Below are 17,644 nucleotides of genomic sequence, written 5' to 3'. Positions count from 1 at the left end.
AGAGACAGGGGTGTATGTTAGGCTTTGAGGTGTGGCCTTTCTACCCATGGTCTTGTAACTCCCACCCAAGTGATTGCGCAGGACCATAGGGTAATTGTGGCCCACCAAAGGGATTGGTCAGTTTTGCCTTCCCACTGGGCTTGAAATGAGCCACTCCAGAGGTGGGAAAGAGAGGATCCTACAACCAACAAGAAAGAACAGCCAGGAGCCAGCAGGTCCTTTGGACCTGGGATCGCTGCACTGAGAAGCTCCTGGAATCAGGAGACAGAGAGAGAGCTGTAACACTGAAGGCAGTAAGAAGCGGTGGTAGAGACCCAGCAGCATAGACCTGGCAGCAGAAGATGGCATGGTGGGCTTCCTGGCCCACAGAGAAAGAAAGCTGAGTGCCTCCGGGCAGAGGCCAAGGGCCAGGGAGAGGCATACATGTGAGTATGGCTGGGAAGAGGCTGTCCTGATGGAAGACCTGTATCCTGAGTGTTCTGAGCCTGAATTTTAACTGTTACTTCCCCCAATAAACCCCATAATTGTGAGTATTGTCTGTGAATTCTGTGTGGCCACTGCAATGAATTATCAAACTCAGCAGAGAAGTAGAGAGTGCCATGGGAAGGACGGTGGGTGTCAGAATTGGTAAAGATGGTGGAGAGAGGAGGCATGTCTGAGCTCTGCCTCATAGGAACCAGCCTTGGGCTGTTGATCTTAATTCTCCTTCCCCCTTATGAAATTAGAGGATGTCAGACACTACCCCCATGCCATTTTTACAGGCTTCCCTGAGGAAGAGTTGGTTAGACCATTGGCTGAGGTTTCCCTGAGATTGAGGCTTTTTGCTAACCGTCTGCCTGGTGGCCAGGCTTGTCACTGCCAGGACAGACATGTGAGGTTGGGGAACGTGGTGGGGCTGGCCTGTGGATGGGTGGAAGAGGCACAGGAGCATAGCCCTCCATAGGAGTGCCATGGAGGGTAGTGTGGAAGGAAAGTCCAGGACTCTCACTCTGTTTCCCACCTGCCTACCCACAGCCCCATCTTTTCCATCCTGGACACCTGGCGGGACCAGTATGCAGACGATTTCATCCAGCCCCCAGACCTTCCCTGCCTCAAGCTGGTGGTGGTCATCTAGATGCAGCTCAACATGCCTGGATCAGACCTGGAACACCATGCCCACCTTATCCTTGCCCATCTGGAGCAGATGGAGCCCACTGAGGCAGAGTCACAGGGTCAGGAGGACTGGGAGTAGGTTCTTGTGAGCCTGTGAGAAGGAACACAGGGCTGTACCACACAGGGAGGGGCCTCTAGTAGCTGGTGTTGGGCCTGATCTCAGAGCAACCTCAGACCTCTCGTGTGGTGGACTACAGTCTGGAAAGATTTTCTAGGGTGGAATTATTGGGCTTGGGCTTCTCTTAATGGCAGTGGGACGGTTTTTGTCTTTGGAAAGGCACAAGGGTAAGCAGTCATGTTTGTAGTTCCAACACCAGATCCATCACCAGTTCCAGTGCTACCTCTAAAAACAGCTCAAGATATAGAGCCACCTCCAGAACAGCCTTAGTAAAACCTCCTGAGGTAGAGCTGGCTCCTGCACCAACACCAGAGCTTGATCTAGCACCAGCTACTCCATTACCAGCTCCAGCACCAACACCAGAGCTAGGTCTAGGACCACCCACATCACCAGCTCCAGCACCACCCCCAAAGACAGAGCCTGCTGTAGTGCCATGCCCACGTCTAGTGATACCTACAGGACTATCTCTAGTACCACCTGCTGAGGTAGAGCCAGCTCTTGCACCAGTACAAAAGCTGGATCTAGCATGAGCTATGCTATCACCAGCTCCAGCACCAGAGGTAGAGTTTGCTGTAGTGCCAGATTCACATCCTGCACCACCTCCAGAAACAGCTCTAGTACCACATCGTGAGCTTGAGCTGGCTTCTACAGCAACACTAGAGCTAGATCTAGCACTAGCTACTTCATTACCAGCTCCAAGAACAGCACCAGCTATAGAGCCTACTGCAGTACAGGTCCTGAGCTATAGCCAGTGTTAGCTCCAGCCCCAGCGTCTTTTTGTCTCTCACCTGAGAGGACATCTCTTTGTTTCATTGTTTTGTAGTATTTTTCTTGTTTTTCATATACTTTATGATTTGTTCTATTTTTCATTTTAGTAGTCACATAAAATAAAAACTTCCATTTCAATAATTTTAAGGTGAGTAATTTTAATTTTATGTACGCTCTTAATGAGTTTTTTTGTTTTTTGTTTTAGTTTTTAGCTCTTAGATTTAGATCTTCAATCCATTTTGAGTTAATTTTTGTATATGGTGTAACATAAGGTCCAAATTCAATCTTTTGCATGTAAATATCCAGTTTTCCCACCATCATTTTTTGAACAGATTGTTTTTCCCCTGTATGATCTTGATGCCCTTGTTGGAAGTGAATGAACTATAGATTTATGGGTCTATTTTGGGATTCTCATATGTATTCCATTAATCTATATGTGTTGATCTTGGATCCTGCAACTTTCCTGAATTTATCAGCTCTAACAGGTAGGTGTGTGTGTTTGTGTGTATTCTTTAGGATTTCCTACATATGATGTCACATCATCTGCAAATAGAAACAGTTTTACTTCTTCTTTTGCATTTTAGATGCTTTTTATTTATTTATTTATTTTCCCCTATTGCTCTGGCCAGAACTTCCAGTACAATGTTGTATAGGACTGGTGAAAGTGGGCATACTTTTCTTGTTCCTTATCTTAAAGAGGAAGGTTTGAGTCTTTCATCATTGAGTATACTGTGGCTTTTTTCATGTACGCTCTTTGTCATGTTGAGGAAGTTCCCTTCTAATTCTAGTGTATTGGGTACTTTTATTATGAAGGGGTGTTGAATTTTGTCAATTTTTTTTTTTGGCATCAGTTGAGGTGATCATGTGTTCTTCTCTTTCCTCTAATGTGGTGTATTACATTGATTGATATTCATGCGTTGAACAACTCTTGCATTCCTGAGATAATTCCAATTAGTCATGATGTATGATCTTTTTAATATGCTGCTCAGTTTCGTTTGCTAGTATTTTGTTGAGGCTTTTTGTATCTATGTTTACAATGGATATTGGTCTTTAGTTATCTTGTGAGGTCTTTGGCTTTGGTTTCAGGATAATACTGGTCTCAGAGAATTAGTTAGGAAGTATTCCCTCCTCTTCTATTTTTCGGAAGAATTTGAGAACCCTAACCCTAGACCCTGGACCTGGACTCTGGACCCTGACCCTAAACCCTAACCCGACCGTAAACCCTAACCCAACCCCAACCCCAACTCTAAACTGTAAATCCTACCGCTATGCCTACCCCCTACCCTCACCTTCATCCAACCCTAGACCCTAGTCCCTGACCTTAACCTGCAACCCTAAACTTGAACCCTAAACTCAAACCTCCAATCTCTAACCCGAACCACAACCCTAACTATAAAAACTCTTACATTTATGCATGTTAAGCATATACAACGTGACCTAGAAAATTTAAATACCTATGAATAGTTTAAAAATGAGACCCACCCAAGACCCCACCCCTCCAGCCGGTCACAAGCCTCGCCCCCTAAACGCTGGCGCTACCCGACCGGCCCCGCCCCGCCAGGTTCCAGGCTCCGCCCCTCTAGACAGAGGTTTTTTTTTGTTTGTTTGTTTGTTTTTAGGCCCCGCCTCTCGCGACCCGATGAGGCCGATCCGGGCGTAATCACGGCGGAGCGGCCCGCTTCTTCCGGTTCGGGTTGTCATGGTGGCGCCCAGCCCACTCTGCCTCGTCTTTTCCTGTCTGAGTCGGCGTAGGAGCGCGGGCAGGCAGCCCTAAACCTTTCACACCCCCTTTGTCATGGCGGCGCCCCGACTCATTCCGTCACACCAGTTATGGCGGTGCCCATTGGTCACTTCCGGATCCAACTCTTATGCTGCCCTAGTTCTGCCTAGTCCCGGCCGCCATGGAGGCGCCCTGAGTTTACCGGAAGTGCAACCTCGGAAGTGAGGCGGAGCCTCCTCCCGGAAGCGAGCGCGGCGCTGAGGAAGATGGCGGCGGCGGTCAGCAACGCGGTGTCTTGCGGGGCCCGGCCGGGCCGGCAGCCCAGGCTCGGGCTGCCGCCGCGCGCGCTCCTTGCCGCCGGGCCAGCGCTCGTAGCGAGCGGGGACGAGCTAGTTGCCGGCGTGTGGCCGTACCGGCGGCTGGCGCTGCTGCGGCGCCTCACGGTGCTGCCGTTCGCAGCACTGCTGTACCCGGCCTGGCTGGGCGCCGTGGCCGCCGGCTTCTGGGGCTGGGGCAGCAGCTGGACGCAGATCCCCGAGGCTGCGCTGCTAGTGTTCGCCACCATCTGCCTCGCGCATGCGCTCACCGTCCTCTCGGGACACTGGTCCGTGCACGCGCACTGCGCGCTCACCTGCACCCCGGTAAGCGCGCGCGCACGAGACCGACCCCCGCAAGGTCCAGCCCCACAGCAAGTCCCAGCACGCCCTTCACGTCTGCCCCCTGCCTGCCTGGGCTCATCTCGGAGCGCCGGCGCTTCCTGGACCGGCCCCGCCTCCCCAGGTTCCTGGCTGCGGGGTCGTCTTCCTTTGGCGCAGGGTTCCTCCTGGCCCCGCTGTGACCTGCTGTGCGATCCTGGTGTAGGTTGCTTCTGCTGTGGAGTGCCTGTATGGTGTGGCCATTCAGACTCAGCAATGTGGTACCTGTAAACGACCTTAGCACGGGGTTGTTTTGTAGGACTTTTAGTGCTAGGTGCCCATAATAGCGGGCACTTATTTGTTCTCCAGGAAACAGTTTTGCCTCCCTTCTTTCTCTTACCTTGGTTTTCAGAGTGTGAAGCGGGACCTGTGGGGCGGGCATCCCAGTCTGTTTAAGGTGGGCGTGGGTGCCGCTTCGACAGAGAGCCGAGCAGTAGTGCTGAGAGGCCTCCCCACAGTTCGACCAAAGTGAGCACGAAGCCAGGTAATTGCAGTGTTTAAGAGGAGCAGGAGCTGTTTATCAGCAAATGACTTAACTGCTCAGAGTGCCCCTCTGTGAGTCCACCAGTGGTCACCATGAGCTGCCCTGGGTGGCAGTTGACATGACTGGATGCCCACTGTCTGGTCCCACCTTAGGTGACACTGGCAGGCTTGGAGCCATGGGCACTGAACCCTATCTCTGAGGGAGCTTTTCTCTCGAGGCCCCTGTTTTCTCCCTCCCTCCTGCAAATACTTCCAAGTGTGTGTTTGCTGGGAGAAGGGGAAAGGGGAGCCACATGGAGGCCTAGAGATAGATAGGCAGCTCTTCTTTCTGGCTCTGAGTGTGCACTGGATCCTCAGGTACCCTGTTCTGAGTGCAGCCTTATCCCATCCCATTTTTTCTCTCTAAGTCTCATCCCCAGGGAGGGGACTCACACTTCTGAGCTTGGTGGCTTTAAGTCGGTGCAACGGGAGACCCCAGCAGGGGACAAGATGATGGAGGGAGTTGAGGGAGTGTGACACCCCAGACCTGTAGCTGTGTTTTGGCCTGGAAAGTGTGACCGTTACCTTCCACTCTAGAATTGGGTGCCTCATGGGGTCAGGAGAGTAGACCTGGGCTTTTGTCACATCTCAGACAGAAATGCTTCTACCCGGGTTTCAGTTTCCCTGTCTATAAAACAAGAACTGCAACACCTGCCTCGGATGCCACCGTGAGAAGACATCGAGGTGACATCTGGGAGACCCTGGCACGGGCTACCAGAGCTAGTAGCTGTGTCTGTCCTTACTTCCTGCCGCTGTGGCCTGTGGACTCCCCGAGGGGAGGGCTTGTTCTCACGGTTACTGCTGTGTCCCCCACACAGCACGGGGTGGGTGAATGAGCTGGTTCAGGTGCTGGGGCAGCAGCAGTGAGCAGGCCGGCCAGACCCTCCATCTCCATGGAGCTAGTGGGGGAGATGGAACCTGTCCTGGGTGATAGCCCTAAAGGGAGAGGGACCTGTTTAGATGTTGGAACCCTTAGCAGGGAGTGGCCATGTGGGCACATGTCCCAGCAGAGGACGCTTGAGGGTCGAGGCCACTCACCCAGTCGCCCTGGAGCAACCCATGCAGGGGAGGGGAGCGCTCACGGAAGGCCAGGTGGGCTGGGATGGGGGCCTGCTGTGTGCCAGCACTCCTCCCGCTTGCATGAATCATCTAACATCCCGGTGACATCCCTGTGGCATTTCCCCAGGGAGGCTGAGAGGCTGTTGGTTGGGAAGTGCTGACCACAATCCTCTGCCCCTTGCAGGAGTATGACCCCAGCAAAGTGACCCTTGTGAAGGTGGTGCCGACCCCCAACAATGGCTCCACCGAGCTCGTGGCCCTGCACCGGGATGAGGTCAGTTCCCTAGGAACTGCGAGCAGGGCTTTAGGGTGGGGGGGATCCCAGTGCTGACTCCAGCCAACACACATGCCTTCACCACAGGACGAAGATGGGCAGGAGGTGCTGTCCTTCGAATTCCAGAAAATCAAGTATTCCTACGATGCCCTCGAGAAGAAGCAGTTCCTTCCCGTGGCCTTCCCCGTGGGGAACGTCTTTGCATACTACCAGAGCAACAGGGGCTTCCAGGAGGATGCAGAGATCCGTGCGGCCGAGAAGAAGTTTGGGAGCAACAAGTGAGCGTCACCTTCCCTTTGCCTCCTGCCAGAGGGTTCAGCTTCGGGGCTGGTTCATGCTTCTGCCCCCGCCCCCCTCAGTTCTGAGTCAGTGTACCTGGGTAGGTGGAACAGAGGGATCGCCTTTTTTATAGAACCTCTCAGCCCGGAGACCTGCCACTGAGAGGATTCCCCAGGTGCACCCCCAGCCCCCAGGGCGCAGCCAACTGAGCGGGAGTGGCTGTGAGAAGCCATTTGTCCTTGTTTCGGTCCTATGGCTTCTTTCTTAGTTCTAAGTTTTTTAAGTTAGATCTCGCTGTCTCTTCACGTATGTTCTGACACTTTGGGAGTCACGATGGGAAAAGGCACTGGTGACCGTGCTACTCCATTCATTGTGCTTTTGTTGCATCTTGGGTGGAATAGGGTGCTCTGTGGACTTTCTCCTCCAGCCTTCACAAAACTGCGATGCCTGTGTGGCTGGGAGGGGCCGGGCCTGCACCCTGACGGCCGTCCTCACATCCTCCAGGGCCTTGTTGTGTTGTGCTGTTACCACATCAAGTGCCCATTTCCCCCACACCTGCTCGACTTGGGACAGTGCTGTTGTGACATTGGGATCGTAGCCCCCAGTTCCCTTTCCTCACATTCCCATCTCAGCCACCTCCACGCAGACTGGGTCTGAAAGCATCCTCAGCCTGTCTCTTGTGCACTGGGGCTTTTACTGAGGAAGCTTTTAGAAAGCTGAGGGCAGTGAGTACAGACATGAGAGGATAGTGAGGTGTGAGGTCCCCCTGGATGCCTGCCAGGCACCAGCCCCCCACGTGGCTCCTTGCTCAGTGCCGCTCCTCCCCCCAGCACCGTGAGCAGATGGTCTGATCTCCCACAGGGCTGAGATGGTGGTGCCCGACTTCTCGGAACTCTTCAAGGAGAGGGCAACGGCCCCCTTCTTCGTGTTCCAGGTAACACACAGCTCTAGCCCCTCCCCTTCTTGTCTGCACTCGAAACGCTAACATCACACCCTGGATGAACAGCCCTCAGTGTGCCAATCTGCCTCCTGTGGGGTCCTTGTGGACAAGGGGGCAGGACAGATACCGCCTCCCACAGGTGCTGTGCGTGGGGCTCTGGTGCCTGGACGAGTACTGGTACTACAGTGTCTTCACCCTTTCCATGCTGGTGGCGTTCGAGGCCTCACTGGTGCAGCAGCAGATGCGGAACATGTCGGAGATCCGGAAGATGGGCAACAAGCCCCACGTGATCCAGGTGTGGCCATGGGTGGGAGAGGATGTGGTGTGGGGTGAATGTGGGTCAGGCACCCCAGTGTTCACCGCACCCTCCTCTTCCTTCCCCTGTGCAGGTCTATCGGAGCCGCAAGTGGAGGCCTGTGGCCAGCGACGAGGTGGTTCCTGGGGACATCGTCTCCATTGGTGAGGGCGAACCCGCTGTGCCCGGAGGAGCTCCTGCCCCCATCCTCCAGGGCAGGCTGCTGTGGACAATCCTTGGTCTAACTCTTCCCCACACCCCCACAGGCCGCTCCCCCCAGGAGAACCTGGTGCCGTGCGACGTGCTGCTGCTGCGAGGCCGCTGCATCGTGGACGAGGCCATGCTCACAGGGGAGTCAGTGCCACAGATGAAGGTATGGGCTGGGGCAGGGAGACGGAGGGCTCCAGGGTGACTGGAGTGCGCCTGGGGAAGTTGGGCTGGTGGGGAGCTGAGACCTCAGCCTTCTGGGTGAATTCTGGGCAAGGCCAGAGGCGGACAGCATCTCGAGGCGGGGGGGGGGTTCCCTGCTACGGGGTCGCTAGGAGTCGGAATCGACTCCACGGCAATGTTTTTTTTTTTTTTTTTTTTTTTCAGATCCCGGGGGGGGGGGGGGGGTCCTGTGAGGTCATAGCGGCCATGCATGACCCCAGTCCAGCTCTGCAGAGGTTCGGGGTCCCTGTCTCCCCCACCTCTTCCCAGGAGCCTATTGAGGACCTCGATCCCAAGCGGGTGCTGGACCTCCAGGCCGACTCCCGGCTGCACGTCATCTTTGGGGGCACCAAGGTGGTGCAGCACATGCCCCCCCAGAAGGCCACCACGGGCCTGAAGCGTAGGTGCCTGCAGTCTCAGGTGTCCTGGCCCCACCCCTCCCCTGCCCCCGCATCTGCCTGTGTGACGGTGGCTCTGCCTGTCCCCACAGCGGTTGACAACGGATGTGTGGCCTTTGTCCTGAGAACTGGATTCAACACATCCCAGGTAGAAGTCATTGCTGGGAGTAGGGGGCATTGCTGGTTCTAGAAGGTGGGGAGCATCACCGGGTGGATGGGGGTGAGAGGGATGGGACATTACCAGTCCTGAGGTATTGCCAGTTCTGGGGAGGGCAAGGGCGGTGGTGGCTTTCGGGAGGGGAGAGGCGTTACTGGGTGGGTGGGGATCGCTGCCTTCTCCTGCTGCTCCTGAGAGCAGCCTCTGAGGAGGAGAGGATTCAACCCCCCAGGAAAGGCTTGTCTGTCCCCTCAGGGCAGGCTGCTGCGGACGATCCTCTTTGGGGTCAAGAGGGTGACTGCGAACAACCTGGAGACCTTCATCTTCATCCTCTTTCTTCTGGTCTTTGCTGTTGCGGCAGCTGCCTACGTATGGATTGAAGGTGAGCACCGTGGCCCCCTGGGCTCCACCCCGCTCCTACCCAGGCTGCAGCCCCTGTCTCCGCAGGTACCAAGGACCCCAGCCGGAACCGCTACAAGCTGTTCCTGGAGTGCACCCTGATCCTCACCTCCGTCGTGCCCCCCGAGCTGCCCATTGAGCTGTCACTTGCTGTCAACACTTCCCTCATCGCCCTGGCCAAGCTTTGTGCGTGCTGGGTCAGGCAGGGGGCTGGGCGGGGGTGGGAGCCAGCACCACTCTGACCCACTTTGCACCCCCAGACATGTACTGCACGGAGCCCTTCCGGATCCCTTTCGCCGGCAAGGTCGAGGTGTGTTGCTTCGACAAGACAGGCACCCTGACCAGCGATAGCCTGGTAGTGCGCGGCGTGGCTGGGCTCCGGTGAGCGTCAGGGGTGGCAGTAGAGCCCCACACAGGTTCCGGGGGTGGGAGGGTAGGGGGTGAGCATCTGCCAGACCTCAGGGCAGCACCCAGGGCCCACATGTGATTCTTGGTGGGTGAGAACATGGAGGGTGGTCTCAGTTCCAGGGCAGCTGAGGTAGCTCCGGGGCCTCTGTGACTGGAGGTGACCATCCATGTCCTGCTGATGACCTTTCTTGGGGAGGGGGGCCAGCCTTGTGCAGCTCCTGCGGCAGCTGGCCGGTTCCTCCCGACCCCTCTGCCCTCAACCTGCTGTCTCCCGTCCTTGCAGAGACGGGAAGGAGGTGACCCCCGTGTCCAATATCCCTGTAGAAACACACCGGGCCCTTGCCTCATGCCACTCCCTCGTGCAGCTCGACGACGGCACACTCGTGGGTGACCCCCTTGAGAAGGCCATGCTGACGGCTGTGGACTGGACACTGACCAAGGGTGAGCTGGGCCCCATGCTCTGCTACCCTGCCCCAGACCAGGCCAGCCGTGCCTTGTTGCCCTGTGGAGCCCTGCCCACCCTGACCCCTCAGCCCCTGAGCGCCGGGGTAGGGAGGGCAGTCGGGAGAGGCTGGGGCTTGGCTGCCTCCATGGAGCGAAGCCCCTCAGAACTCCTGCTTATTTGTTTCCAGATGAGAAAGTATTTCCCCGAAGTATTAAAACTCAGGGGCTGAAAATTCACCAGCGCTTTCATTTTGCCAGTGCCCTAAAGCGAATGTCCGTGCTCGCCTCCTATGAGAAGCTCGGCTCCACTGATCTCTGCTACATCGCGGCCGTGAAGGGGGCCCCCGAAACCCTGTACTCCATGGTGAGCTGGCCTGGGCTGGGTGGGGGGCCGAGGGTGACGGGCAGTTGGTGACGCTGGCTTGTGTTCCCTGCAGTTTGCTCAATGCCCACCTGACTACCACCACATCCACACTGAGATCTCCCGAGAAGGAGCCCGTGTGCTGGCTCTGGGGTACAAGGAGCTGGGGCACCTCAGCCACCAGCAGGTAGGGCCTGGTACCTGCTGCAGCTGCCCATCAATACCCCCCCCTTGCTTGCTCCCTCCTGTGCCTGGCAGGGGGCCACCCCTCGCCATCTGTGCCTCTGCAGGGCTGGTCTTGTGACTCGCAGGGCCTGGCCCCTCCCTGCCCCACATGAGTGTGTGCAACAAACCCATCCTTGCCTCCAGCCCCATCCCTGCTTCCCCGAGGCCCTCACCCCGTCAGCACAGCCTTGGCGTCTCCCACCCTCAGCCTGCAGTTTCGCCCTACACAAATCCCACCAGCCATCAGAGCATCTCCACCCACCTACCAGTGGCATCTGCATGTTCCCATTTCTGCCCTCGCTCAGTCTGCCAGCTCAGCAGTCAAGGGATCCTTCTGGAACATATGGCAGATCATGCTCCTGTGTTCAGAGCCCTCATGGCCCCCTACTCTGGCCTCATGGCCCCCCTCTCCTCTCCTTTTTGATCTCACTTGTCCCTCACCAGCCTCCTCAGTGTTGCGCAACACACCAGGCGTGGTCCTGCCTCAGGACCTTTGTACGTGCTGCTCCCATGCCTAGAGACTCTGCTCCCCAGGAGCACAGGCTCATTTGTTGCCACCTCCAAGGCCCCTGGGCGCAGCAGTGACACCCCTTCCAGCATGCTCCATCCCATCCCGTCTGTCCTGTTTGTCTTGCTCTTGACATTGACTACTGTGGTGTTTTTGCCCATGCCTCCCCCAGTAGTGTATCGGCTCCGTGAAGGCAGGGACAGGGTGGTAAAGAGTAAGGAAGGAGCTGACAAAGAAGCTGTGCCACAGGGGGTGGATTCAGCCACAGAGTTGGGGGTTAGGACCACCCAAGCCATGCTGAGCACCCGTGGCTGGGTGCCGAGGTTGGGGGTTGGGTTACAAGGCGCCTCTTGTCCACCTACAGGCCCGGGAGGTCAAGCGAGAGGCGCTTGAGTGCAACCTCAGATTTGTCGGCTTCATCGTAGTTTCCTGCCCACTCAAGGCTGACTCCAAGGCCGTGATCCGTGAGATCCAGAATGCGTCCCACCGGGTATGGCCACCAGCACCTCCCCAGCTTCAGGCTCCTTCCTGGGCTCTCTGAACACCTCCCCAGAGGGCAGCAAGGGGTACAGCACTCCTTCCTGTGGTAGAACGAGGGACAACAGTGGCTCTTAAGTTGGGTCAGAAAGAGGAGCTGTGGGTGTTGTCAGGGAAGCGCACCCCTCGAGGCCAGCCCCCTGCCACTCCCTGCTGAGCTGAGCCCATCATCTCCCCAGGTGGTAATGATCACAGGCGACAACCCACTCACTGCCTGCCATGTGGCTCAGGAGCTGCACTTCATCGACAAGGCTCACACGCTGATCCTGCAGCCTGCCACAGAGAGGGGTGAGCCAGGCGCTGAGCTGCCCCTGCCCCGCCCCCAGGTCACTTGCCGCCACAGCAACTGAGGATTTGAACCCCAACATCCAACCCAGAACACATGGGCTCCAGAGCTCCCTGTTGGGTGGGTGGGCGAGGAACTCGAGGGACAACGTTTAGGGCAGGACCTGCTATATAGGAGCTATGCAGCCTCAGGGACAGACCCTCAAGGTCACGGGGCCAGGGGGAGGCTGGAAGGTCTGAGATGATGGCCCCAACTCTGGGTCCCATCCCCTGACCTTACCACCTATACCCCGGGCCCGTGTCCCAACCACCTGACCCCGACCCCATAGGCCGGCCGTGTGAGTGGCGCTCCATTGACGGCAGCATCGTGCTGCCGCTGGCGGAGGGCTCCCCAAAGGTGCTGGCCCTGGAGCATGCGCTGTGCCTCACGGGCGACAGCCTTGCCTACCTGCAGGCCATGGATCCCCAGCAGCTGCTGCACCTCATCCCCCACGTGCAGGTGTTCGCCCGTGTGGCTCCCAAGCAGAAGGTGGGTGATGTGACGTAGGGGCCTGGGGGAGACGAGGCATGCCAGCCCCTGCTCAACCCCCTGCCCTGGCCACCCACAGGAGTTTGTTGTCACCAGCCTGAAGGAGCTGGGCTACGTGACCCTCATGTGTGGGGATGGCACCAATGACGTGGGCGCCCTGAAACATGCCGACGTAGGTGAGTCCTGGGCCAGGGGCCTGGTGGGGGGACCCTGGTTGGAGGAGGAGGTGCAGGGCCTGGCTGCTAACACACACACCCCCTCCCAGGTGTGGCACTCCTGGCCAATGCTCCCGAGCGGGTGGTTGAGCGGCGGCGGCGGCCCCGGGATGGCCCCATTTTGAGCGGCAGTGTCAGGGGCTCTTCACGGGCGTCTAGGCAGAGGTCAGGGCTCCTGTTCCCAGATGAACAGACAGCCTCCCAGCGGGTGAGTCTTTTTGGGAGTGGGGGGCCATGGTACCCCCAGCCACGGTCTCATGGGCGCCGCCTTCCCTGCAGGATCGCCTGAGCCAGGTGTTGCGGGACCTTGAGGATGAGAGCATGCCCATCGTGAAGCTGGGGGATGCGAGCATCGCTGCACCTTTCACCTCCAAGCTCTCATCCATCCAGTGCAGTGAGTCCTGTCTCTGGTCTCCCGCCTCCCACCCGATTCATGACCCCCACCACCCATGTGCCCCCACTATCCCCGTGTTCCCCTGCTCCTATGTTCCCCCCACTTCTGGCCCCCAACCCCCACTGTCCTTATGCTTGCTCTACTCCTGTGCTCCCCTCACCTCCAGTTTCCACTCCTTACCATCCCCCTGCCCCCAACATTCCCATGCCCACACTGCCCACCTGGCCACTCCTCCAGTATTTATGCCGGTCTGCCCCACCATCCCCATGCTACTGCCCCATATCACTCCGTCCTGTGTCCCTGCCCCATCCCCAAATTGTCCTCCCCACCCCACAGTTTGCCACGTGATCAAGCAGGGCCGCTGCACGCTGGTGACAACACTGCAGATGTTCAAGATTCTGGCGCTCAATGCCCTCATCCTGGCCTACAGCCAGAGCGTTCTCTATCTGGAGGGCGTCAAGTTCAGTGACTTTCAGGCCACACTGCAGGGGTTGCTACTAGCAGGTTGCTTCCTCTTCATCTCTCGCTCCAAGGTGGGCCAACCCTTGCTCTCGAAGCTGAGCAATTCAGCCTCCTCCTTGGGGGTGGGATGGGCATCACCCCCATGTTACCAATAAGGATTGGGCCTGGTGGTGGGCATGGTGAGATGACCCAGAAGTGGGCAACAGGTGCAGGCCCTCGAGCACCACCGCCGTGCACCTCCGCGTGCAGGCAACTTGGAGCCAGGCTCTTGGGTGGGCCACTTGGACCAGTCACTCCCTGGAGCTCACAGACCGAGGACAGGCTGGGACACGGATCATTGTGAGCACTTCAAGGGTGTGCAGTGACAGGGAAGGACAGACAGGCAGTGGGACAGGAGTGCTTGGGACAGGGCAGTCGCCATTTGCTTCATGGTCTTAAAACCCCTGTGGCTGCCGTGGGGAGAAACAAAGGGAACACAACTGCTGATGTGGAGGGCTGGCATGGGTCTGTGGGCTGCTGAGGGCCCCCAGGGCGAACCCAGGCCCTGACCCTGCCGTGCGCCACAGCCCCTCAAGACCCTCTCCCGAGAGCGGCCCCTGCCCAACATCTTCAACCTGTACACGGTGCTCACGGTGATGTTGCAGTTCCTTGTACACTTCCTGAGCCTTGTCTACCTGTACAGTGAGGCCCAGGCCCGGAGCCCCGCCAAGTGAGTACCTAGACCCTGTTTGAACTCTGCTTCTCCACTGGGGGAGGACCCGGAGGAGGTGACAGCTCTGCTGGCGAGGGGTGGGATGGGGTGTGAGTGTTCCTGTGCCTACAAGGGTGGGGGCGGGGGCAGTGTGGGGCTGGTGTGGGTCCTGACCTCATGGTTTGCAGGCAGGAGCAGTTCGTGGACCTGTATAAGGAGTTCGAGCCAAGCCTGGTCAACAGCACTGTGTACATTATGGCCATGGCCATGCAGACGGCCACCTTCGCCATCAACTACAGGGTGAGGCCCCACTGCCCCCACCTAGGGTAGTCTACCAGCCATCCACCCCCACCTCCAGGTAACGCTGGTTCGTCCATCTGTCCACAGGGCCCACCCTTCATGGAGAGCCTGCCTGAAAACAAGCCGCTGGTGTGGAGCCTGGCTGTGTCAATCCTGGCCATCTCCAGCCTGCTCCTCGGCTCTTCACCTGACATCAACAGCCAGTTCGGCCTGGTGGACATCCCCGTGGAGGTGAGTACAGCAGCGGCAGGGGATGGGGGCTGGCCTGGGCCTGCCTGCCCACTCACATGCCTTCCTGCCTGGCCAGTTCAAGCTGGTCATTGCCCAGGTCCTGCTCCTGGATTTCTGCCTGGCACTCCTGGTGGACCGTGTCCTGCAGTTCTTCCTGGGGGCCCCAAAGCTGAAAGTGCCTTCGTGAGATGGCGGTGCCAGCACCAGTGCCCACTGGCCCTGCCTGGGGGAGCCCTGTGGGGCCTCTGAGGGAGCTCAGCCCCACGGCTCGGCCAGCCGCCTCGCCCACCAAGCCAAGCTGAGCCCTGCAGGATCTGTCAGCAGTTCACCCAGCAGAACTAGCCCTGGGCTAGCATCTTCAGTCAATAAAGCAGCATCGTGATTTTAAGCAGCCTTGCCTCCCTGTCTTTGCCACTGTGGGGACAGGAGTAGGGACAGTCTAGAGTCTGGGCCAGGAGATCACTGAGGAAGATTCCAGCACCCTTCCTTGGGTAGTGTGAGGTGGTTAATAACAGTATTCAATGCTTAGCCAGCCAAGCTCCAAGCCAGAAGCCCACAGCCCCCGGTCTTTTAGTTAACAAGCATTATACCTGTGATTTCACACTATTTTTTGTATTTTTAACATCTCAGGAACTAGGAGGAGCTGGTATTTTTTCTCCGTCTGTGATAAACAGTCTTGCTCTTGGTGTTTTAGGTTTAGAGAGACAGCCCTTGTCATCAAAAACGCTGACCCAGGCTGACCCCTGGTACAGAGGCCAGAGTCACCGTCTTTTCATTTCACAGACAGGATGTGACTGGGTTCAGCAGTCAGGGTCTGATAGGGGAGTGGCCCTACCTGGCCTTGTATGACTGTGTTCAAGCTAGGCCTGCAACAGCTCAGACTGCAGAGTAGACTGTGTGCTGAGAATCTCGGCCTGTTGGGCATTCCTGGCCTTCCCAACAGCAAAGCAACATTATAAACATACTTTAAAGTTTTACTTCCAGCCAGAAATTCCATTGAGTGGGATGTGGATGCATTTTTACTAGATGCATGTGGCCTCTGGCAGACGCTTCCCTTTCCCTGCCCTGCGCCCAATGGCAGCTTCAAGACTTCCTGCATCGAGGGGTCTCAGGAGTAGGACACCAGTCCCCACCCTGCAGAGAGGCCGCTGAGATTCAGAAGGCTGCGCGCTCCAGTCAAGTGGAATGTTGGGGGAAGGGCAATCCCTGAGACTCCACCCCCACCCCAGAGGAGCACTCTGCCCTTGGAGGATTTGAAGGGGATTCCTGGGGGATGTGGTGGGATAAGGCCAGGGTTTGCTGTACCACCCCTCCCACGTGCCTGAGAGGGTCACTGGGGGGGGGTAGCTAGGAGAGCTTGCTAGCTGTGCTGTAGTTGGGCCCTCGAGTCTCATCCAGCTTTTGAGGCTCCCTGAGGCTGGCGTCTCAGGCCCAGAGCATTAGAGGACCTCAGGTTCAGTGGGAAGAGCAGGACATCAGGCCACCACCAGGGGGCGCCGTGGCCCCAGCCAGGAAAGAGTGGGTTTTGGGGTCCAGGTGACCCAAGGGTAAGGACGTCACTAGGTCGTAGCTCCCTGGACCCAACAGACTTTCTGCAGCCCCTGAGGGCGTGGGGCGCTCAGGCCTTGGATGTTTGTGGGGGATGGAGAGGGGTCCTGGCCGGGATGGAGTCCTAGAGTGTCCGGGTAGGGGGAGCTGCGGCCCAGAGTGATTGCTTAGGGGCCCTGACCCACCCAACGGTACCATCTGAGGCTCGGGGAGGGGACGCCCCAGGCCCACAGACGGGACCGGCAGGTACTCTGCTCGCGCTTCCGGGCCTCGGGGCGTGACCTCCGGGGGCGGGGCTGTCGGGGGCGTGGTCATCACCAGGGGCGGGGCGGGCGCGGAAGCCGGGCAGCAGCGGCCGCAGGAAATCCGAGCTGGGCCCAGCCGGCGCGCGCGACCCCATCCCCGTCCCGGCCGAGCGACCCCTGGGCCGGGCCATGGATGCAGCAGAGCCGGGTAGGGGGTCAGGGTTTGGAGTTCGGGGAGGGGCGTCTCCGACCATCCCTCACTTCCCAAATTGAGGGAGCACTGCCTGTTCCCTGGTTCCTAGAGCCAGGAGAGGAGTTCCTGAATGGGGAGGACGCGAGGACCCTTCTTTGTGGGGATCCCAAGCTGAGGAGGGGTCTGAGACACCAGGCCCTGACCCCCTCCCCCTTCGGAGCCCTCACCCCGGATGCTTGGGGGAGGGGACCCAGGAAGGGGAAGTGGCCGCTTCTGCTTCTGATTTTTGTGATGGGGGCAGGGTGTCACTGTCTCTGCTGGTGATGGAGAGGGCGATGCAGTAGGACCCCCGCGGGGCTCCTCCATAGCTCTGGGGTGGGGATAGTGTCAATCTGGGCCCCTTAGAAGGGAGGGGCTGTAGAAGTGTGGCAGGGTCCGACTTGCACTTCGGTCTCTCTTTGTGTCTCTGTATGCTGAATGTCAGTCTTTTTGTCCCTCATTGTGGCTTCAGTCGGCCTGTGTGTGTGTTTCTGCCGCAGGCTTTGCGCCTGTCTGCCCGACGTGTATTTCCATCTGTCTGCTCTATGGTCCATGTGGTTCCATTGTCAAGCCAGCTGCATCTCAGGGCATCTGCTTTGTCACTTTCTTCCTCCGTCCGTGCCTGTGTGGGTGTCTGCCCCTCGGACCAGCTCTGAGTCCATCATCCTGTCCCAAGTTTGCCCTCTTAATCCCACTCTCCCTCCACCGGGGCTCAGACATCCACCCCTTTCCCGGACACAGGCCCCCTACCCCCTCCTACATTCCCCACTGGGCCAGCAGGCAATGAGACAGTGACACACACACACACACACACACACACACAC

The 17,644-nt window shown here is 57.9% G+C and overlaps 2 protein-coding genes across 3 annotated transcripts in view; both read left to right on the top strand.

Moving 5' to 3' along the window:
* Positions 1–4,024: 4,024 nt before the first annotated feature.
* ATP13A1 (ATPase 13A1) lies at positions 4,025–15,391 on the top strand. Its single transcript, XM_004384369.2, has 26 exons — positions 4,025–4,399; positions 6,219–6,308; positions 6,396–6,586; positions 7,449–7,521; positions 7,667–7,822; positions 7,917–7,986; positions 8,089–8,195; positions 8,522–8,651; positions 8,742–8,797; positions 9,062–9,188; positions 9,254–9,391; positions 9,466–9,586; positions 9,897–10,054; positions 10,246–10,421; positions 10,495–10,605; positions 11,516–11,641; positions 11,868–11,976; positions 12,303–12,502; positions 12,582–12,678; positions 12,768–12,925; positions 12,997–13,111; positions 13,448–13,644; positions 14,140–14,282; positions 14,453–14,564; positions 14,652–14,795; positions 14,872–15,391. Exons 1-26 carry the CDS (start codon positions 4,025–4,027, stop codon positions 14,980–14,982), a joined length of 3,591 nt encoding a protein of 1,196 aa, XP_004384426.1. The 3' UTR covers positions 14,983–15,391.
* A 1,271-nt stretch (positions 15,392–16,662) lies between these two features.
* The window catches only part of GMIP (GEM interacting protein), a 10,487-nt gene continuing 9,505 nt past the window's right edge, over positions 16,663–17,644 (top strand). For both annotated transcript variants that reach the window (XM_023738742.1, XM_004384368.2), the window contains exon 1: positions 16,663–16,796. In XM_023738742.1, the coding sequence (XP_023594510.1) occupies positions 16,778–16,796 (19 nt within the window). In that variant the 5' untranslated portion in view covers positions 16,663–16,777. The remainder of the gene's footprint in view (positions 16,797–17,644) is intronic.

This window comes from Trichechus manatus, unplaced genomic scaffold (assembly GCF_000243295.1).
Source record: "Trichechus manatus latirostris isolate Lorelei unplaced genomic scaffold, TriManLat1.0 scaffold00122, whole genome shotgun sequence".
Classification (NCBI taxonomy): domain Eukaryota; kingdom Metazoa; phylum Chordata; class Mammalia; order Sirenia; family Trichechidae; genus Trichechus; species Trichechus manatus.
This window is presented reverse-complemented; position numbering and strand designations above follow the sequence as displayed.